Source organism: Diabrotica undecimpunctata, chromosome 8 (genome assembly GCF_040954645.1).
Source record: "Diabrotica undecimpunctata isolate CICGRU chromosome 8, icDiaUnde3, whole genome shotgun sequence".
Lineage (NCBI taxonomy): Eukaryota > Metazoa > Arthropoda > Insecta > Coleoptera > Chrysomelidae > Diabrotica > Diabrotica undecimpunctata.
The window spans coordinates 87,063,138-87,087,208 of NC_092810.1; the positions used below are offsets into that span (position 1 = coordinate 87,063,138).

Sequence of the window (24,071 nt, forward strand, 5' to 3'; positions counted from 1 at the left end):
AAAATTCTGTTAGATGCAAGCTTCCAGGTTGCAAGGGTAAAACAAAAGTTTATTGTGAATCATGTGACATATTTTTATGTTTAACGGGAAATAACAATTGCTTTAAACAGTTTCATTTATAATAATTTTGTATTGATGCGATCCTGATGTCCTTTTGAATGGACATAATTTTTTTCATATTTAACAACAAAATAAAAATTTAGAAAAATTTACATGTGTTTTTATAATCAACATCATACGAATTTTACTATTTAATCAAAAAAAAAACAAAAAGAATCAGCTCAGGTCTCAGGAGGATAAACAATATATGTACTAAAAATAACTAGTTGTGGCTTTTATTTGCGTTTTTAGTCGGTGGTGTACAGAATACACCGCGCACGTAGTTATGACTAATGGAGGGGCGCCCGTAGTTAAAGGTTAAAAATGTTTATCACTTTTATAAAAAGGATTGTTACATGAGCAGCCACACAAGATTAATTATTATAAATGTGGTAGGTATTAAAAATTTTTTGGTGTTTACCTTCTTTCTTGAATAAGAAAGCATAATTCTTGTTGTTAGCGTTCCATTCCTGAAACTTTAAGGCTGTTGCTACCTTATCATTTTGATCCCGTTGTTTGTGTATATTATACTTTCTGGATAAATTTGTGACATCTTGACTTGTTAATAGGGCAAGTCTTTCTAGTTTTGGTGTTTCCAATTTTCTTGAATCATCTAAAATTCTGCTGGGTGACACCTCAGACATTAACTTCTCTACAATCGTTTTTTCTTGTGCTTTTGAGAGATGCATGGTTCTTAATTCTTCTTTATGTCCAGCATGTGTTTTCCAATAACTGACAGAAACTTGTCCTTGATCTCTCTGTGTACAGATCAGCCTGGAAGGGCACATTCCTTTAATTTTAATTGATCCACCAGATTTCTCTGTCCTAATTTTATGGTTGGGCTTATATCCTAAAGATAGACAAGTATAAGCTTTAATTATTACAAGTAACAAAGTATTACACCTACCGTTGATATTACTTCTGTTACACTCATAGTATAATATCTTATAATCATTTCCCTTAATCACTCTACTCATTGCATAACTTGTCTCAATTTTCTGCATATCTTTCCATGTCTCATATTCTTGTTTACTAGAAAATTCTAAAGTTATTAGTTCAATACTCACCTGGTGGTGGTCCTTGAGATGTTTTCGTAACTTTTCATGACTTTCACAATGAGTTTCTTGCTCACATAACGGACAAACTATATGATTCATTTTCTTCTTGGATACATCTATGTTATGCATTCTTTTGATATGACGATTTCGTAATTTTACATTTTTAAATGTTTTGCTGCAAAGGTAGGCCCCTGAGAGAATTTCAGAGCTTGTTGAAGTAGATGGAGTACAGGAATCCATAATTTCTTGCTAAAACAAAGACTTGGATAATTAAATATGGTGTTCTAACGAACAGATTCTTAAAACAATTTAAATGAAAAAGTTTTAAATTGAAATTATTTATGTAAGCTTGGAGTTGGAATAAAACCAGCGCCAAACAGAACAAAAAAAATTTTTATGTGCGTTTGGTGTTAAATGAGCCAATATAAGACACATAACCTCACAAATCATATGTCGATAACGATCAATCACAGCAAATGTACCTTGTTATTTTCAGTGTAGGAAAATTAAAGACATTTCAAATAAAACTGTAATAAGTCTGCTTAATTTAATCCTAAAATACGAATATTATCCTCTTCCTACCAATACCCCATTTTCAGTTCAATAAGCATGAAACCCGCCAAATTTTAAATTAAGAAACGCCCACCCACCAATCACAGCAAATGTACCTTGTTGTTTTCACGGTAGTCTCTTGTCGTTCAAATGATATCGTAGCCATACGGCTTCGTGTTCATTCAAGCACTAAAGAGCTTTGGAATCGTCTCTTCGCTTCGACGTCTTCTTGGATCGAATAAATGTTCACTCAGGTAATAATAAAACGCAGAATCGTAGTAAAGGCACTCGGCCAACCAGGTCTAGAAGAGGCTAGTGATGTAGACAACACTTTGTGTTTGCAATTTAGTAGCGATCTTACGCCGGGAGACCAATGACAGCGCAGTAAAACTGTTTGTGATTAGCCGGCCAGAGTGACAATCTGCGTCGTGATTGGTCACTTCTGGCGACAAAATTTATAGTTCATGCATTTTTTTACTGTTCTTCCTTATTCTTCCTCTGATTTTATTTTAAATATTGCCGTTTTTATTACAGATTACACCTAAATATTTTCATTTTCTAGGTTTAAGTCACATTGACCACTATTAGATATTTATATTTTGCAAGATCCGCATCAAATTCTCCTTGTAGCTCTTTCACAATCATTATTTGGTAATCCTCAAAGTACAGTGTAAATAACATATCTTTTTCCACTGTCATTCCCGTATTCCGACATTTACTCGTCCATTACCCTAGAGATTTGTCCAGATAAATTATAGAGAAGGTGATATTTTGTGTATTAAAAAAAACTTAAATATATTTGTTTAAATGGTTAAATATATTTAATGGGAAATATTAATAAATAAAAAAATTTATATAAATATAAATTTTTTACCACGAAATAAAAATACAAGGGTTATTGGCGATGTCAAACGAAAGAGGCGGCGCGGTGCGGTAAAAATTTGAACTAGTGCACGTAGGATAACAAAACATTTTGTATTTAGTTATACACACATAACATAGTTATAAACATAAAAATGTTAAAAACTAAATGTAAACAGTATTGGCGATGTCAACGAACTATAGGGGGCGCTTTGACAGATGATCAGCTGATCACGCACGTAGGAAAACAAAACAGAGCTTCCATAATCTTTGTAGGTGAATCATTGTTGTGTGTAAAAATTATCTGTATTTATTATTTTTTGTTAATGCAATGGCAAATAAAGAAATTGAAGTTAGTCTGCTCGATATTTTGAAATATATAGGAGACACAAAAAAACCTTTAAAAGAAGGCGAGGCCTTGTTAAAGGCTGGCCACGTTTTGTTGTGTGGCAAATATGATATATTATTTCCTAAATACATATAAATAAAACACTTGGTTGTTTTTATATCACTATTATTCCAAAATGGTACAATTTTTTTATGTTTGATTAGCATAAAAAACAAGCAATATTACGATTTGTTTACTGATCGAATAATAAGTAATTTATTTCTAACCTAAACTAACTAATTTTTTCTAATCTAAAGTCTTACTTAGCAGTTTGTCTTTAGTTACTATGATGACATTTAATATATTTACATATTGTAAATGTCCTAATAGTAACTAAATTATACAACATTATATTTACATTTTACTACTGATCACTTCTGTACAATAGGAGAACTTAACTTTAATATGAACATTGGTAAAACAAATATTAATACATTTAAGACTTGTTACATTAATTACAACAAATTAAGAAACTAAAATTGTGGCACTTCAAAATAAAATAAAAGAATGTACTTATGAAAAAAAAAACGAAGGAATGTCATGTACCGTTCGCGTCATAAAAAACTGGTACAACTCTTATAACCAAAAATCGTGTTTTTTAAGTTGTGTACGTTGGTCTTGTCACATGTGTCATTCTAATTTCTAGGGCACCGTTGCCAGTTCAACGAAAATATTATATGAAACCAGCTAAAAACAGAGCTGTGCGACAGACCGCCAGTTTTGAGTGTACTAAAAACTAAAACATCGAGCGTTCTCGATCAGTCAATCACATTAAATTTGTTTAAACATGCATCCTAAAAAATTCCCATATTACTTTTGTAATTTTCCATCATCTCAATTAAATACCCATACGTTGATTTGTGTCATTATAATTTATGAAAATATTTCGATTCAAAAATTATTATAGATAATCAATCTAGACATAACTTTAAATTATTATAATAAAACATTACAGTCGGATATTAGATTGTAACTGTCACGTTTTGAAAAGCGTTTTTTCGCCCAGGATATTTTATAGTTTAAAATACGTAGAATAAAGTATATTTTTTTCACATTTATCGTTCTTAAACTAAATAATCAATTAATTTTGGTAGTTTGCCTGTTAGTAAACTTATTAACACAAAATACAGTTCGTGTTCGGTAGGCCATTGAAGTATAAAATTACAGTAGACGCATTCCAATGTTCCCTGTGCCAATACAGATCCTTCAAACATTTTGGATATTAACTCAACCCTATCTCTGGTTATTAAATTAATTAGATACGGTTTTTTGTTGTTAATGATAAAAATAATACCTATCTACATTACAATACAATTACAATAATACATTTTTGAACGTTATTTTTTTTATTTAGATTTAGTGCAATTCCGTTATCTGTGATGGCAACAACGAATTGATTCACGAACCATTGTGTCCAGTCTGAACACCGGTTTACATTGGGAAAAAAAAGTGTACCAGTTTTATATGACGGGAAGTGTACGATCTTGTAGATTTTTGTCATGAGGAAAAAAGTGCATACTTATTCTTTCCGATCGATAATTACTGCATTGCGGTGCAGAACAATACTTTTTAACATTTTGTTACCTTATTGTGCTTTATTTAATAATATTTAAAATGTTTATAACTATGTCATGTGTGTATAAATAAATACAAAATGTTTTGTTATCCTACGTGCACTAGTTCAAATTTTTACCGCACCGTGCCGCCTCTTTCGTTTGACATCGCCAATTGTTCTGCACCAGCACCGCAATGCGGTAATTTTTTCCTCGTGACAAAAACCTACAAGATCGTTGGGCACAGGAATTAAAAATTGGGAAATCGATATCAAGTGATATGATGGTGTGTTCACAACATTTTTTATCAACAGATTTTTTTTCAAGCAAGTTTGCTGAACAGAATTGCAACATTTATTATATATAATGTGCCTACCTAATCTAACCAAATATATACACTAACATAGATCTTAATTAAAACTTCTATTACAGCTGCAGCAGGGAAAAAGAAACTTTTAAAGAAAGGTGTTGTTCCCTCTCAATGCCTTCCTAAAGGAAAACACAAAAGAAAAATCAATGAGGAACTGGTGAATGCTAGACTAATGCGTAATAAAACACGGGAATTATTAAGGTATTTGTTTTGAGTACACATATATGCCCATAAATAAAATAATCTTGTTTTAGGACACAACTTAAGAGAGAAGTTGAAGAGAAGAAGTGAAAAAAAAAATCTTACTTGCATGGGCGTTACAGTAGATATATTCGAAGCCATAATTAGAAATATTTTACCACATTTTCCAGATATAGAATGTTTAAAATTAAGGACAAAAGTTTAACTTCATTCCGTCTTATTTTTTTTACATAAGTACATTTTTTTATTTTATTTTAAAGTGTTACAATTTTAGTTTCTTAATAGTAGGTACCTACTCTTAATTTGTTGTAATTAATGTAACTAGTCTTAAATGTAATAATATTTGTTTTACCAATGTTCATATTAAAGTTAAGTTCTCATATTGTACAGAAGTGATCAGTAGTAATATGTAAATATTAATTATAATATTGTATAATTTAGTTACTATTAGGACATTTACAATATGTAAATATAATAAATGTCATAATAGTAACTAACGAAATACTGCTAAGTAAGACTTCAGATTAGAAAAAGTTAGTTAGTTTAGGTTAGAAATAAATTACTTATTATTTGATCAGTAAACAAATCGTAATATTATTGCTAATAATAATAATGATATAAAAACAACCAAGTCTTTTATTTGTATGTATTTAGGATATAATATATTATATAGCTCTTATAGATCAGTGGTTCAATAGTAAAAGCAAAAGGTTTGATAGTAAGGTTGCTAGCCTCACCAATCATTGCTCGAGTCCCGTCTTGAGTGTTAAATTATCCAATCATTATCCAATCTACTATGAACAATAGGTGACAGAACACATCCCTATCTAACTCCTTTTTTAGTATTTATTTGTTCGGATAGTTCACCTTTGTGCTCAACTCTTGCAGTACATTGGTCGTAAAGGAGCCTTATTGTAATAATATATTTGTCTGATATTCCGTAGTGTTTCAGTATATTCCACATTATGTTTCGGTTAATCGAATCAAACGTTTTTTCAAAGTCTATAAAATTAATAAAAATATCTCCATTTTTTTCGTTACCTCTTCCAAAATGATTCTTGAAGTGTTTGCATGATCTATACAAGAGTTGTTCGGCTGAACTATATTGAGTTCCATGTCTTCATCATACAATTCTGCACAAAATTGAGTCCATCTATCTGCTACTTTTTTTGTCTTGTAAGTATATCTCCTTCTTTTTCTTTTATTTTTGTAGTTCTTTTCAGTCTTTTTGTTATTGCGTGTAGTATCTGTGTGTCATTTTTTGCTCTATGTGCAACCTTTTGTCAAATCTAGCTCGTTTTTTACTTACCTGTTTTTTTCTTTGTAATCTTCTAGTACTCTTTATGTTATGGGTAGGAAATAATGGATAAAATAAAAACTCAACAATTTATTATTTCTATTTAATAATTAGCAAGTCATCTTTATTTTTTAACAATAATGGTAAATATAAATCAAAATAAATTATATTTAATGTATTAATTAAATTAAATATGAAATTATCATCCCTTGAAACTTCAACAATGAGACAATAATTGTACTCTTGCTTTGAATATATGCATAATTTTGCTGTTTTCAAATTACACAGTGCAAGTCCTAATTGTATTTGCCCATAATAGGCATGTTTAGTTTTCAAGCATATTTTTCTTCATCCACATACAGAAAATTTAAAGTGTTTAACTCATGAATTCTACTAGTTTTACCTTGTAAAGGACACTTTATCTCTATCAAGTGCATCTCTCCATTTTCTTTAATAAATCCATCTGGACTAAATGCCAGATGAGGGCTATTAGAATTAATTATTAACCCTGTTTCATGTAAAATGAAATTATATTTTTGCTTTAAATATTCTTTAGCAACTTTTTCACAATTTTTACCATACCTGGTAGCATGATTTCCAGCGAATTTAGGAAACATTATTTTTAATAATTGTGTTTCCCAGGATGTATTCTTGCCGCAATAATATGTATATAAATTATTCTGTTGCCTTGTATTTTTGCAAATACTCCCAGCTTCACACTGTTTAATACTTACAAATTCGTTATAAAAGTTTATAGTTGATTGTTCACAAGCACTTAATAACATTAATTGTTTTATATCATCGGATACTGGTATAAACTAATTAAACAATGCAGCTTCAAAATCAGTTATCCTTGGCCGTCTCTTAATACATCCACAGTGATTTCATGTGGGACACTATTTAAATTAGTCATTTGCAGACACAAACCGACTAATTTGTTATTATATTTGCCACACAACACAACGTGGCCAGCCGTTAACAAGGCCTCCCCTTCTTTTAAAGGTCTTTTTGTGTCTCCTATTATTTCAAAATATCGAGCAAACTAACTTGAATTTCTTTATTTGCCATTGCGTTAACAAAAAATAAATGGAAGATAATAAATACGGATAATTTTTAGACACAACAATGATTCACCTACAAAGATTATATTATGGTAGCTCTGTTTTGTTTTCCTACGTGCGTGATCAGCTGATCATCTGTCAAAGCGCTCCCTATAGTTCGTTGAAATCGCCAATAGTCACAAATAGTAAATTGATTTGGATAGATCTGAAAAAACGGTGAGTTAATTAAATAAAATGAAAGACCGGTATAAATAGAGTCAAAATGTTAAAGACTTAAAAAGTATAACGATAGAAGATTGAAAGAAGTATGCACACACGAAAGGGATGCAAAAAAAGCAATAAAGGAATGTAGAGAAAACAATCAAAATATAATAGGCAGTAATTCTGTAATTATAAATAATAAATATATATCCTATAAAGAGGAGGCTCTTTATCCGATATACTCTGATGAAACGTTTATTGCATGATTTTTAAAACACTATAATACAAATTTTAATAGAATTGAATTTAAAAAGATCTTTTGAAACAGAAAAACAAAATAACATTGGTAAAACTAAATACTTGATCACGTTTATATGGGATTCCGCCACAATTGACTTAATAAAATTACATTTTATAATTTTTATTTAAGTTTTAATTTCCACTATGGAAATGGTTTTCAGAAAAGATTATTTTCCAATCCAAAAAAGATTATCTATCATTTTCCAAATTGACTTACTTGGCTTCGACCTTGTATGCATTCAAGTCAATTAGGACGGTCAAGAAGACCGTCAATTTACAAAACAATAACCGCCAAACAACTCTTGGTTATAATAACGTCTTACTATTTTTACAATACCGTCTTGTGAATACCATTTCCGTAGTGGAAATTGAAACGTCAGATAAAAATTATAAAATGTAATTTCCATTACAGTTAATTGCGGCTTAATCTCAAATAAACATAATATTTTACTTAGAGATGCCACAAGAAAACAGTTTCAGAATCTTTTTAAATCATTATTTAAAATCACCAATGAGGTACAAAAAATACGTAAGTTTAACTCTAACAATAAAGTAGAGTCATTACATTATAAAGTCAAAGAATATTAACAGCTCAGCTTAGAACCAATCGTAAATAATAATAAACTTAATACTTTTAACTCTTTTAACAATAAAACAACCATCAAAAACACTTTTAACGTTTTGTATTACTTATACGTGTTTTATTATGTAAAGACGGGAAAATGCTAAATGCTGAATGTTTGTTTATTAGATATCGCGAATATTAATGTATAGGTTAATATCATTGCCACTGTCATTGTTGACAATTAGAAAATCATGCAAGACGTAAAAAATCTAAATTTATGTTTGAATGTAAAACCTGTGTGTAAATATGTGTGAATTATAATGTTAGATGTAAACTTTAACGATGGCGAATTGATATAAAAATAAGACGCAAAGATTGATATTATTGTGACCTGATTTTTACTTATTCGATTAAAATAATTCTCAAATAGATTATTTTATCGTAGAGTTATGTATGTTAAATGTAAGAATGCAGGGAAAGAAACCTATTGGAAGACCGAGAAAGCGATGCACCTAGAGCCCAAAATGATCTTCTAGATTTATATGGAAGTTCAATACAAAATCAGTGCAAACTCATTGCTTGGTAGTTTTTGGGGTCGCTGAACACTAATATCATGTCGGAGATGGTGTGTGATGCACCTGGTGCCTAGAACGGCCCGCATCTCCTGGAATTTGTGCATCGGAGACTGATTGTGTATCGAATTTCCACTAAACTTTAGGAGAAAAGGCTCGTCCTAGGGGAATTGCATCGTACACCATCGCCGTCATAATATTGGTATTCATTGACCCCAAAAACCCCTGACTAACGAGTTTGCACCGTAATATCAAATTTTCCCAGAATGTCCTTCATATTAACAAAAGCAGCTCGAGCCTTTCCAATTCTAGTTTTTATTTCTTCTGTGATGTCATTGTTGGTATTAACGCTTGTTCCCAAATATTCGTTATTGTGAATGTACAGGTTTGCATTCAATCTTTGTTTTTTTGAAATAATCATGAATTTCGTCTTCTTGACGTTCATTGTTAACCCTTTCTCTTCACTAGCTGTGACTACTTTGTTTAAAATGGCTTGCAGGTCTTCTACTGTCTCCGCATTACAACTGTATCATCTGCGTATCTAATATTATTAATTGGTTGGCCGTTAACTTTTATCCCAATATCTTCTTCCTCCAATGCTTTCTTCATAATTTCTTCCGAATAGAGATTAAATAGCATTGGTGACAGCACACATCCTTGTCTAACTCCTTTTTTAATTTAAATTTCATTTGTTGTGCTATTTTCGATGCGTGCGACTGCTTTCTGATTATAATACAGAGTAGATATTATTCTTATATCGCGAGTGTCTAACTGTTTAGCTTCCAAGATCTCTAAAAGTTGGTCATGCTTGACGTTATCAAACGCCTTGTAATCTATGAAACAAGCAAATACATCTTGATTCACATCCAAACACCTCTGTGTCAAGATGTTAAAGGCAAATAATGCTTCGCGAGTTCCATATCCCTCCCGGAATCCAAACTGAGTTTCTCCGATATCTTCTTCCAATGTTCTGTAAATTCTATTGTGAATTATTTTGAGGAATAATTTTAAGGTGTGGCTCATCAGACTGATCGTCCGATGATCACTGCACTGCTTAGCATGTGCCTTCTTGGGAAGAGGGACAAACGTTGATCTTAGCCAGTCTTCAGGAATTATACTGTTTTCATAAATCTTGTTAAATAAGTCTACTAACAAGTGGATTCGATCTTCGTCTATCAACTTTAGTATATCCGCTGGTAGCTCGTCTGGTCCTGGATCTTTGCTATTCTTTGATGACTTCACCGTTGCATTACTTCTTCTTTGCTTATTTCTGGACCTGTCTCCTCTGGAAAATTATCACAAGGAGGCTGCATTTGATCGTCAAATAGTTTTTCTATGTATGTCTGCCAATGTTTTAGTTTCTCCTCTGTTTCCATTATCATGTTCCCTTGTTGGTCTATAGGTACTGTCTGCTTCCTGTTTCTATTGTTGATCATTTCTTTAACTTTCTTGTGAAGATAGAACGAATCATATTTGGCTTCCAAGTTTTCAATCTCCTTACATTTGTCTTGTAACCATTGTTTTTTTAGCGTCGCGAATTTTTCTTTTGATCTCTATGTTTAATACTGTTCTTCATTTTCGCCTTTCGATAGTCTTCGAGAATTTATCAATAACAAAATTACGTCACTCATCCATTCTTTCTGTTTCTTTGGTTTTTCTCTCTTCAGAATATTTATAGCGGGCTCCAGCACGTTCTTTTTAATAATGGCCCAGTGTTTATTAATGTCTAGTTCTGGTATCTTCTCTGTCTTTTTAAGTTTTTTAAGATTGGCCTGAATGCTTGTTTCTACCTGATGTTTAATTGTTTCATCATTTAAACGATTGATATCTATTATTTGTTTGGGCTTAGGTGTTTGTACTCTTTTAAGTTTTATTCGGAATTGTGCCACTACTGGATTGTGATCTGACCCTATATCTGCTCCTGGATACGTTTTCACAGATTCGATTGTGTTTTATATCTGTTGTTTATGGTTATATAATCTATTTGATTTCGTATAATATAGTCTTTAGTGTCTCCAGGAGATTTCCACGTGTATACTCGTCTTCTTGGTAGTTGATAAAATGTGTTTTTAATTATAAAATTATTTTCCTGGCAAAATTGCAACAGCCGATCGCCTTTTTCATTTCTTTTGTCATTTGAGTAGTATAGAGGACTTATTCAATAGTTAGTCAATTATGACAAGTAGATAAAATAAAATAGAATAGAAATATGTATGTGGGCTTTAAATTTGTATTAGATATTAAGATTGCATAGACCAGCTTCATTCTGATGTTAACTGTATGGGTCATTTTTAATAAAATAAAACAATGTAAGATAAATGAATGACAGAACAGTGGCTTAACAAACTCTCTCAGGAACACCCGCAAAATTGTAAATGGGGCCCCCTTTAAAAAATCACTAAATGCGACTTGTGTAACAAAAACTTATAATTATGTGATAGTGTATTGATGCACTGTTTATAACAACTAACATTTGTAATGTTTTTATTAATTCTAATTTATTTATTTTTTATTTATTAGAGGTTCTATTAAAGTCTTTATTTGTACTAATTTATTTTTACAATTAATTTATTATAATACGTGCGTTACAATTTAAAAACGCGGCGCGCGATCTTCAGATATTAACTGTCCCTCCAAATAAAATGTTCCATTTATATACACAAAATGCCGTTATCTAGAAGGATCGACGACCTTCTCCATTAGAACGGGACCCCATCGAATAGACTGGTATTTCGGCGAAGGAACTAGAAGGCGGTCGGCGGCTGAAACTAGTTTTTCAACTGAGCGCCGAAATAACTAGAACAGAAAAACAACTCTTTTACAACTTCCAGTTGTATAAAAATGACAAGGGACGGTTTTCTCTCCGCACCAGTAACTATGCGGATTGCAACAGACTAACACCTGGACTTCGGTGTCTCTAAAGATCTCCTCCACCATACTTCGGATAACCCTCCAATCTAATTGGCGGCACTCTAACTTTGGCATGGCTAACTTTTGCACGTCGGACTCTATTACGTGCTCTCTCAATTGAAGTAAGTCTTCCCATACATCTCGGTAGGTAGGTTAGTCACGGGCAGTGTCTTTTGTTACCAGGTAGAAAAGGTAACGTGATGCTTATTGGAGTTTCAAGGCTTTCCCAGGAGCTGACACTTGGCATTGAAGTTCTGCAACTCGACCGAACTTCCTTCGAAAGACGGATGCCAACCCTGGTGCGTCTTTGATACTGGCCGGGATGGTAAGGGCCAGCGAGTAGTCATCCTTGCTTTTCTTCAGTGGTAACACCATTTCTTGCTTTACCGGTACCTCCATAGACACCCATGAATTCCTCAAACGTGAGGTCAGACACATCTTGGACTTGGTTTACAGCCACTTCTTCATCTACGTCGTGGTCACATTAGAAAGACGCCAGCCGGTTATGGTGTACTATCATCGGCTTTCCCCTCGAAATCTTGCTTATTCGGTAGATGACATCGTTAATCTTCTCCATGATGAGGTATGGACCTTCCCAAAACTGCTGCAATTTGGGAGAACAACATTTTCGCTTCTTGGGATTATAGAGCCAGACTTTGTCGTTCTTCTTAAAACAACCCTTTTCGGCTTGTGTATCGTACCGTTTCTTCATTCGGTCGCTAGCAATCTGAAGGTGGGAACGAACCAACTCATGTACATCGTCCATTCTTCTTCGTAATTCGATCACATAATCTTCATAGTGTTGCCCAAATGCAAGAACAAGACGAGACTTAGACAGTCTTGGTCTTGGTCTTGCGCCAATACACCTGGTCTTGGTCTTGGTATTGCACTCCCGGTCTTGGTCTTGGTCTTGCAGCAAGACTCTTGCAAGTCTTGCAGTTACTCATTAGCCTATTGCTATTTATTAAACGTTACTAGGGGAGTTTGAAGCCACGATCTAAGCGATCCGTGCCTATGCTCTAACTAACCCAGCTATCTACCATGCCCCACGAAAGTCAATCAAACATGGTTAAAACACAAAAAACCAAATTAAAGACATAAACTTGACTGTATTTTAAAGAACATTTTCTATCTAGAAAGGTATTGATGGACCTCCACCATATATGAAATAGAAATCTTAAAAAAGATTGGTACGTGGCAAAAATCCACATACAGGTATCAAGGGCACATATTATTTAGGTGATAAGATAACAAACTATAATCCACTTATTAAAGCAACATAAATGTTATTAACAATCTTAGCTCTACTTTTATATAAAAATCTAACTTAAAAAAAATAAAGAATAGGTAAGAAAGCAATGATAATCAAAAGAAGTTATTTTAAATTAAGGAGATATCTACTTAATAAATACATTAATTTACCAAAATAAATTAGTAGGAACATTTTTTTAGGAACCAGAATTTTGGTTTTTCAGGAAGAAATATTTGTAATTCTTTTTTGTGAAAAGATATTAGATGCTTCCTTAAACCTGAAGTGTTTCTGTTTTTCATTTTTATTTTAACCTTTCTATGTAGGCACAATTTAAACAAAACAATTTGGGATGCATGAATTATTTCGAATAACTCATCAAATTCGCTTTTAGGTCTTTTAGATTTATAATTCCAACGCTTACTTACTCCGACTAAAACTATTTGAATCTTTGTCTCCCATATCAAACTGTAAACTTTTTAAATGAAGTTTAGTGATGTCGAAAAAGTAACACTATAAATGTCCGTTACTATTCAATACCCTAAGTATCTAATAACAAACCGAGAATTATATATCGTTACTTCGTTATTCTATTCTAAATATTTCGGTATTTTGTTTACACGGTAAGCGACATTATCTGTTATTATTAGCAGGAGATTTCAAACAATAAAAGTTTTCCGAAAAAGAACGGTTATTGGCGTCTTTTGGGAATGGCCCTTTAGGTTTAGATGGCCCCTGCTGTAGTATTTTTTTTTTATAGCAAAATCTTCAATATTGTCATTATACAACCCCTTACCGGAACAGTGATAAAATTCATGGGAACTAAAAGCATTTTTTTAATTATTAGTCTATCTACCCAAATAAAAATGAAACGTTACCTGGAACTACAATAAGCGTAATTAATCTGCTCGACGTACAATTCTACTTCTGGGTTATCATTTTCATTTTGAGTAGGATTAGTAATTATTGTTTCCTGACAAGACCAACTGAATCTATTGATGCTTCACCAGCTTCACTAGGCTGCTGTTTCAATTCCCCAGTCACAAAAAATGAAGAAATGTTTGGTAATTTTTGTTTTTGTTCGGATTTTTGAGCACGTAGCTTTTGCTTTTCTGAACCACTTTTATATTTCCTCTTAGAACTAATTCTGTCTCCTGCAGATATATTACAATCAGATTATCTTACCGTTTATCTGTTGAGAGATTGTCCAATGATCACATAAGTCATCAATAATTGATAAATAAGTGCGTACCAAATTGATGCAACTAAACCGTAAAACAACACAAATAACACAAAATGCAAACAACCAAACAAATATAAGGATATAATACTACTGCCGAATATCGTATCGAAATACTAATCGTAAACAGAAAACGCATTTCTAGATCTAGAAAAATATTGTTCTAAATTCGCAAAATTGCAATTCTCAAACCTTCCAAATGTTTCTATAGTCACTTACAAAGCATTATAGTTTATAGTCGTCATCATAAAAGGTCGGGACATCGGAAAGGAATAGTTATGTTTATGGGAGTAGTAGATATGAAATGATAGTTGCCGAAATGCCGAATATGCCTATCGTTATTCTAAATATTTCGGTATTTTGTTTACATTATCTGTTATTAATTTCTCTCGTTACTTTTGAAAAAGCCGCGCTCGTTCAGCAATTTTGTTTAACCGAATGATCTCATCGCACACTTAGCAGAAACAATTTATAGTCTCGAACACCGTCCAAATTTAACTGCGAACATTCTTTGTGTTCGTCCCAAAAACCGACAGGCCGTGGTTCCTGACGAGCAACGAACGAACAGCTCACAAACGGTTCGCGAACAGTTCTGCTCGCATATGTGTACCCACCAAATTTAAACTTACAGGTTTTATGTTAGTTAATGTTTTTATGTTTATGTTTTTAAGATTTCCAGGCACTGCTTAAAAAACGTTGCGTCTGCAAGCGTAAAATAATATAAAATAACACATTTTTACATATATTAGACGATAAGATGGGTCCCCTGATATATTGGGGTCGTCCCGCAAGCTTCATGCCGCGGGGGCCTCTGTTACGCCTCTGTGAAAGAAAATACATATCAGTACAATTCTAATCTATACATCAAATGTAACTTGATAATGTAATTGTAACATAATGCATAGATTAGGATTGTACTGATATGTAAGTATTTTCTTCCATTCATTTGTCTTACATTATTTTAGTTTATAAAAAATGACTCATACAGTTAACATCAGTGTAAAGCTGGTCTATGAAATCTTAATATCTAATATAAATGTAGAGCACACATACATATTATGTCTATTCTATTTTATTCTATTTACTTATTATAATTGACTGACTATTATTTACTTAAATAATAATTGTTTGTTTGTTTTTTCATGTACACATGTATTTATATACACCATGTACTTTAGCCTTAGTTTCTTGTAAAAGTTTATAAACAGCGAAACCGGTAGCCCAGTCTCTTTTAGCAACTTTAATAAAAACTTATAATGGATTGTGAGTAGAAAACTTATTTCTCTAACATTCATGCATTTTCCTTGTTCAATAATACAATTTTCATTTCCACATCATAATTTATGTTCAAAAGATGTTTTAACACTATTACAAATCGAATGCAACAAGTTACATTGAGATCAATCCTCATCCAACTGCAAAAATTTGGTAGGTTTTGGGCTTTTTACTTTTACTGCTTCATTGCCTCGCCTAATTGTTTATGTTAGCGCTTGTGTGCTTATCTTATGGTAATCTAGTATCTAGTCGTAACTATTGAGATAATGGAGGTCATAAATATTAAGTATAAATAATATAAAGTATCCCAATTAACCAAATGAATTATAACATCTACGTGTCATTTTCTAAGGGGTGTGCATGTCTGAAGCCGGAATCAGGCTGCTCGTGGAATGGCACGCTTTTCTGGTTTACGTTGACAAAGAGAAACAGAAAATCGATAATGACGAGTAGAAAAGAGACAACGGTTGGCACCCCACGTTACTGTGAAATTAGTAAATATTTGCTCTTTGATAAATGCATTCAACGTATCCCAAAATGTATTCGGACCATTCCGATGGTAAGTATCAAGGGTTAAGTCCATGCCCGGAAACTTATCTGCATGCCCTTGGAACATTCCCCCATCACTTTGACCCCAGCCAGTTAATAAAGAGAAATGACAGCGAAGATGATATTGATGACACGCTGATGTAGCCTCTTAAAATAAATGAATCTCTCTCACGAAGACTTCAACCAATCATTTATTGTGTCATCAATATTAACCCTCCTTCCCACGGGTGGGGTCCATCAGTACAACTATAAATGAAATTGCTTAATTTTTTCAATTTTTTTTTGTATTTTTTTCCTACACTCGGTGTACCTTTTAGTGGCAATGAATAGTACACTTTAGCATAATTTGGTGAAATTGTACGAATCCGTTCAATCGCTACCTGTAAAAGTGTCCTGACAGACCCCACTCGTGAGTGGGCGTTTCTTGTTTTTGTGCTATGGCTTGGCTAACATTGCAGCTATAAATGCATTTATTATATACTAAGATTCAATAATACGAATGCAGAATTTCAGTCTTCTCGTCGTTTGTTTCTGAAGTCTTTAGGAATTGCGGTAGTCCAGAATAAAATGAAAATACGAGCACCAAATATGCGTATACCGAGAACATCACGGTTACTTGCTGCAAAATTTTCTGGAATTGAGCAAACGACGAGGGATGACCCAGCCACAGGAAAATGGGGATGTGTAAGTATTATAAAAAAAGAAAAACTAGATATTTTTGCCAATTTTGTAAAAACTGGTTATGTATGGAACATATAAAAGCGTGTTGTGCTGACTGTGTAGAAACAAAATTAACATTATTTGACCCCCTCTATTTTCTGTTTCAAATTTTAATTTTGGATATTTAGTTTTTACTTGTATTACTGTAAGTATATAGAGTAATAATGTCGTCTTTTTTTATATTTTTCTTTTGTATTTTGCCGTTCATAATTTTTTTAATAAACTCCTTTAAAAAAATAATGGTGTTAGTTATTTCGCAGTAAACTATACCAATACATATTGATACACACATTATATGTACATGTAGGTAGTACAACGTTATATCAGTAAGTTTTCTTAAAAATATTTAAAAAAAAAATTTTAATGAGAAATAAGATGTTTAAAATTTGGTCCTGATAGACCCCATCCGTGGATTTGTGTCACAAGAAAGTCACCAGTGGAAAGGAGGGTTAATTCGAGAAATGGTAGCCGCACCGTCTTTCGAAAGTTCTGCGAATCTTTGGCAACAGTGCGTCGGCAGTACGTGACACTATCAAAGACGAAGGCACAATATTGTGATAATTAGAGTTCGGATCGGATTTAAAAGCATAAAGAAGCGCAAAAAAGCATAAAGATTTTATGAAAATATTTTATTATTTATTTATTTTACAAAAAAGTCAGGGAAAATCAGAAAGCAAGAGTTTTTTCAAAATAAAAAACACGTCAATTTGTATCGGGAGTGGGACGAATTTTCATGCAAAATTCATGCCCTCAAATGTAACCCCGTACTGCCACGCATCAACCCCAAGTTTTTTTTTAAAATAGCAAGTGTGGTCCAGTGCCACTTAATTTTAAAGGTATTTTTTTTCTCTACGCGATAAATTTTTTTTAATTTACGAAATAACTTTGAAGATAATTTTGGCTAATTTAATAACAAAAAATATAAAATTTCATCAAATTAACCAATTTACATCTACGATGATCAGTGATCAGCGGATCAATAACGTCTTCTAACAAATTTAAATAATAAGTTGTTCCGTTAAGATTTCCTTAAAAAAATAATGGTCCAATAACGTGATTTCCTAAAATGCCAACCTTTACATCTAGTTTCTGAGGTTTTTGTGTATGTATCTCCATGAATAAATAAGGATTACTGTTACTACAATAACGACAATTAGGTCTATTAATTTCATCATTTAACATAAAAGTACACGCGTCGGAAAAACACGTACAATCGATGTTGGTTGTTATTTATGATTTACTAAATTCTTCACAAATTGACGTCAACGATCAGGATCATCATCGTTTAATTGATGAAGTAATCGTATTTTATAAGGGTGAAATTTATAGGATTTTATAATTCGATAAACACTAGATGATCATAGACCAGATGCACGAGATAATTGTCTGATAGGCTGTCGATTATCCATTTGTCAATGACCCAATACCGCCACTTCAATTGCTTCATTTCGACGGTCTACTTCATACTTTTAGTTGTTAACGTCACCTATAGCTTCAAACTTATCAGTTTAATGTATTGGTAACTTATGTTTTTTTTTAAGATCCTTGCCGCAGCCTTAACACACTGATTATTTTCATAGTATAGCTTAACTAATTTTATTCTTTCTTTACTAGAATATCCCATTTTTGAATCCACCATTGCACTGCATAAATTTAGAATTTAGTTGAATATTCTTTCTTTTTACTTGAATACGATAAAAGTTGTGACTTCTATGAAGTACATGTTTGCCACAAATTTTTGAAAATATTCAATAATTTAAAATAACGTGCAGCAATTAGTTTAAATCGAAATATGTGGAGGATGGTTGTTCATAGGCGATCACGTATAGTTTTTCTACAATAAAATAATTAAAAATTATATTTTCTGACTTAAAAAAGAAATTCACGTAAGTTCAAATTTATGGTTCTACAAAAACATTATTGCTATAGATCCTAGAACGTGTATATCTGTGGAATTATCCTTACCTAATAGGTAAGCCGCATGATTGTCTTGGATCTCCTAGTTCTGGCAGCAGATGATTCACATAAAACTCCTTCACTTTTGGAAATATTTTAGTTGTACAAAATTGTTGATCCCTCGGAATTTTTTCAATTATATTTCCCTGTGGCGTCCAAGCTACAAAATAACATTTCTCTCTTTTGACGATATGTAACTTACCCTGAATCTGGTGATAGTAGTGAAGATAAGGAATTTTTTCTCTACAGCTGCTTCAGGAGTCATAGATTTAATGAAAGGGGAACATTGAATTTCAGTGAAAGCATCTTCACCCACTAACTCGTCTGGATTCGCTCCAAGAAAACAATGTTCTTCAAGAATAAATAATCCACATTTAATTATTTTACAATTCATCTTGGTCTCAAATGTTTTTATTGCAAAAGACTCATGTATTTGTCGATATTCAGTATTTTCGTTACCTTTAAATTTAGAATATAACAAACCGCAGACTGTTCTTGACCTAGAAGTGGTAGATTTTAATTTACAAATTTTGCCAAAATGTGATGCGATGATTTTTTTCTGTCTTTCTTCAAGCCACTGAACTGAAAAACACTGACTCGGTTTATTTTCTCTGTATCCATTATTTGTTCTTTTGTGTTATTTTAATTACTTAGAAATATTTTTTTTCGCCTCGTATTCATCAGACTCCATTTACGCTAGACACTATTTAGTTTAGCGGAACGTTTTCTTAGTTAATTCATTTTTTGTATATGTTTATTTGTAAAAATATTTCGCCATTCGCTCAAGGGATTTTCTGTAATTATAGAGTAATAGTCCGGCCCAGCATTATACGAAATTGCAGCAGCTTCACAGCTCGTCTGATATGATCCTCTCTTTGAAAAATTTACTCATTTACCGCCAACTAAACTGAACTATTACCACAGCCAACCATCCCAAGGTTGTATATGTTAATCCATGAGCTTCTAAACTTTGTTTAATACCTTCTATAATAATGTCTGCTTCCATTGCATTGGATGTTGCAGTCCAGTTTTTAACACAGTTGTGTGTAGGTACTCTATTATTTTTATTTATGTGAAATTTACAAAAATTGCAGTATTTGTTCCGTACTCCTAAATACAAAAGTTTACCAGTGCGATATCCAATGATGCAAGCCTAGAAGAGTATAAAAAATACTAGTAACAAATTGTACACATCTTATTGATCATGTGCTTGATTAAATTAGTAATAAAACAATAAATGTATTTGTAACTCCAGAAGCAGCATTATAATTGACTTTATATGATTGCTTAGACCTAGCTCCGTCAGCTACTACGGTTATATAAGGAATACCATTTTCCTCAATTTCCCATAAACTTGTTGCTAGTCTTGCTTCTTCGTGACCAGCTTGTCGCATAACTTTGAAATTGTTAGATCTAATTAGTTTTGACACATTGTCGTTATAATGACTATACGTGTTTTCTGCCATTACAAGGCATGTTGATGGCAACAGATAATTCTTGCAACGTGGAAAACCCATTTCCAGTTGACACAGTTCCCAGTGTAATTGCTGAGTTAATGTCCATGTCTTAGATGTCACATTTTGAGGATTTTCAGAATATATCTGCTGTGTAACATTACACATTTTAAATTTTAGCGTAAAAGTTGACATAAAACCTATTTTAATTTCTTGTATTACTTCCATATTTGTAATATTGCAATTGAATAGATTATGATTTTCTGAACTAAAAATTTGTTGAAAAAAATAACCAATGTCTATTATCCTTCGGACACTTACAGGTTCAGACAGAATACTAAAATAAATTGTTAATTATTAATTAATTTATTTATCTAAAATATTTTTAATAAATTATTTTAATTAAACACTACTTCATTCACTATGAATCAACACTAACGAATTCCAATATCTTAAGGTCGGTACACATATACGAGCCAAACGGTATGCATACGGTATGCGAACGCTATATTCGTTAATGTGTAGGGCAGAAAAACCGCTTGCGTACTGTTTCATCGTGACTCGTCGCGAACCAAATTGTTGCGGTTTATTCCACGACTTCAAAGGAAGCTCGTCTTTCAGTTTGGACGGCGCTTACTAGACGCAACGAACATTTTTATTGTCTCATCAAATCGACATTGTGTGAATGACGTGTTCCTTCCTAGAGAGACGTGAGAAAACAGTAAACTGATTATTGTACATATTTTTATTTTTGTGAAACAAGCAAAAACAGAAACATAAATCAGTACCCAAATTATAAATAAAATGAATCATTTCGCACATGTGTGTTCGTTGTTGGTTTGTCGCTTTCCATGGATCGAGATAAGTATGCGATCAGTACGATGTAGAATATTTTTCAAGGATCTGTACGCGTACGGTACGTATACCGTTTGGCTCGCATATGTGTACCCACCTTTAGAAAATAATACACTACTGCATGAACAGATATCGATACAGCAGATACAGAGATAATAACAGAGCATATCACTTACACAGAAAACAGACGTGCAAGTGTGATGGCGGTGACTATTTTTCTATGTTGCCAAATCACTCAGTTAAGTTCGATTTCTAGTTACAGATAACCGATTTTAGTAATTCCCATGTAACACAAAATCTAGGCATAGGATAAAAAAGTTTATTTGAAGAAAGTGTATTTTTTTGTTTTTCTTAATGGCGGTACAGACTCGTTTTTGTAATATTTTATTTAATTATAGAGTAATTTCCAGATACTAACATATTTCTCAAATTGGGCTCTGTACCGCCATTCTCTATTATATTATGTATATGTGTACCAAATATCTCGACAAAATATTTAAAATTAAAGCTGCAATCTTGTAACGCGTTTTCCGTCTTGATGACGCGCTGATGTAGCCTCCTAGTTCTTTTAATCCACCTGTAATTTTTACGGGAGATTTTAATTCACATAATATTGCCTGGGGTGGGCCAAACACAGACTACTATGGCATAACACTTATGAAAGCTCTTGACCGAAATAATCTTGTATATCTCAACAATGGATCACCCACATCCATAGGAAATTATTTACAATTTCATTCTGCTATCGACCTGAAAATTTGTTCTCCCTGTATAAAACATTTACTGTATTGGCACACAATAACAGATCTTTATGGGTCTGATCATCTACTATGCATTACACAAATATATATGGCACCCAAAGTTAATAAATCACTATCTTGTAGAAAATGGAATATTAAAAAGGCAAACTGGGATATATATTATATGGAGTTTCAAGAACAGTTCAATAAAACAGAAGTTGGTGATTACAATTCTTTTATAAGAATAGCTAAAAATGCAGCAAATCAATGTTCAAATAAAAATAAGCAATGGTGGAATGAAAAATGTCAATTTCTAGTACAGGAACGAAGAAACAGTTTGCATAAATATATGAACAATAAAACCTTCAAAAAAATAAAAAAGATAGTTGGGAAAATTATTGTAATCGGTACCTCTTAAGAATATATGGAAAAAGGTAAATAATTTTAAAAATCGAAAATATTCTAATCAAAATCAATCAGATCATGATGAATGGATTGCTGAATTTCACAGCAATTTAACCCCTCCATATGTATCCCCTGACCCAACCTTTCTTGATCGTGCAGATATAATAGAACATAGTATTAGTGGACATTATCTCACCAACCAGTTTTCACTTCAAGAATTAGACATAGCACTCAAAAAATCTACGAATACAGCTCCAGGTTCTGATAATATACATTATCCTATAGTGTTTAATCTTCCTAGATCAGGAAAAATTTTGCTTCTAAATCTACTAAATGATATTTGGTTAAATAAAGTCGATATACCTTCACAATGGAGGAATTACATTTTAGTTCCTATACTTAAGCCAGGAAAGCCAAAAAATCATGCATCGTCATATAGGGCTATATCTTTGTCATCATGTGTTCTGAAAACATACGAAAGAATGATAAAATCACGACCAGAATTTTTTTTGGAATATAATAATCTTATTTATAGTTCTCAATTTGGATTTCGAAAAAAAAAAAGTCGACATATGAAAACCTGGCCAATATTATTACAGATATTCAAATATCACTCTCCAATGGCCAGTCAACATCAGCTTTATTTTTAGACATAAAAGGGGCATATGACAACGTGAAATTAGATATATTATATAAAAAAATGTGTCAAATGGGAATTCCACAAATTCTATATAATCTATACAGTAATAGAAATTTATTTTTCAGAGAAAACCACTTATTCTCTGAATGCAGACAAACATCTATGGGTTTGCCACAAGGTGGTATATTAAGTCCTATACTTTAAATAATTTACTTAAGTGATCTAATTGTTGACATCCCACATAATATATCGATTTTGCAATATGCTGATGATATTGTTATTTACACTCGCCACAAATCCATCGAGATAGGCCATAATCAACTCAATTCTGCAATAAGAAATTTAGACAATTGGATTTTCAATAACGGTTTATCAATTTCAGAAGAAAAATCAGTATTCGTTGGTTTTGCAAGAAAAAGATTTCGGTGTCCTCACCAAATAAAATTATCGAAATATTTGTTTCCTTACAAATCTTTCACTAAATTTTTAGGAGTAATTTTAGATTGTAAATGAAATTGGAAAGAACACGTAAATTATATAATCAAAAGAACAGAAAATAGTGTTAATTTATTCAAAACTTTCGGTCACTACTCCTGGGGAGGGGATCCAAAAATAATGTTACTATTTTATAGAACACTCGTCAGATCTATTTTAGATTACGGATCTTTATTTTACCATTCAGCAGCAGAAACAAATCTTATAAAAATTGATAAAATAAAAAACAAATGTCTTCGACTCAGTATTGGATACTTGGGAAGTACGCCTGTAGACGTTATGGAAACAGAAACATGTGAACTGCCACTGAATCTTCGGAGAAGATTTCTATCTGACAAATTCGTGTTAAAGTTAAGAAGTCAGAAATCAAAGTTATTAGTTAAAATATGCAGTTTAGCTGGTTTGATTTTCACATCTAAATATTGGGATAAGAAAAAAATACCGTTATTAGTTGAAAGTTTTATTACCAATGTACACAGATATGAAGAACTTTATAAATCCAATG

At 32.3% G+C, this 24,071-nt stretch overlaps 1 protein-coding gene across 1 annotated transcript; it reads right to left on the reverse strand.

Annotated features, from left to right (window-relative positions):
* Positions 1-455: 455 nt before the first annotated feature.
* On the reverse strand, positions 456-1,534 carry LOC140448472 (uncharacterized). Its single transcript, XM_072541555.1, has 2 exons — positions 1,007-1,534; positions 456-949 (listed from the first exon to the last, which is right to left on the reverse strand). Exons 1-2 carry the CDS (start codon positions 1,395-1,397, stop codon positions 474-476), a joined length of 867 nt encoding a protein of 288 aa, XP_072397656.1. The 5' UTR covers positions 1,398-1,534; the 3' UTR covers positions 456-473.
* Positions 1,535-24,071: the final 22,537 nt, after the last annotated feature.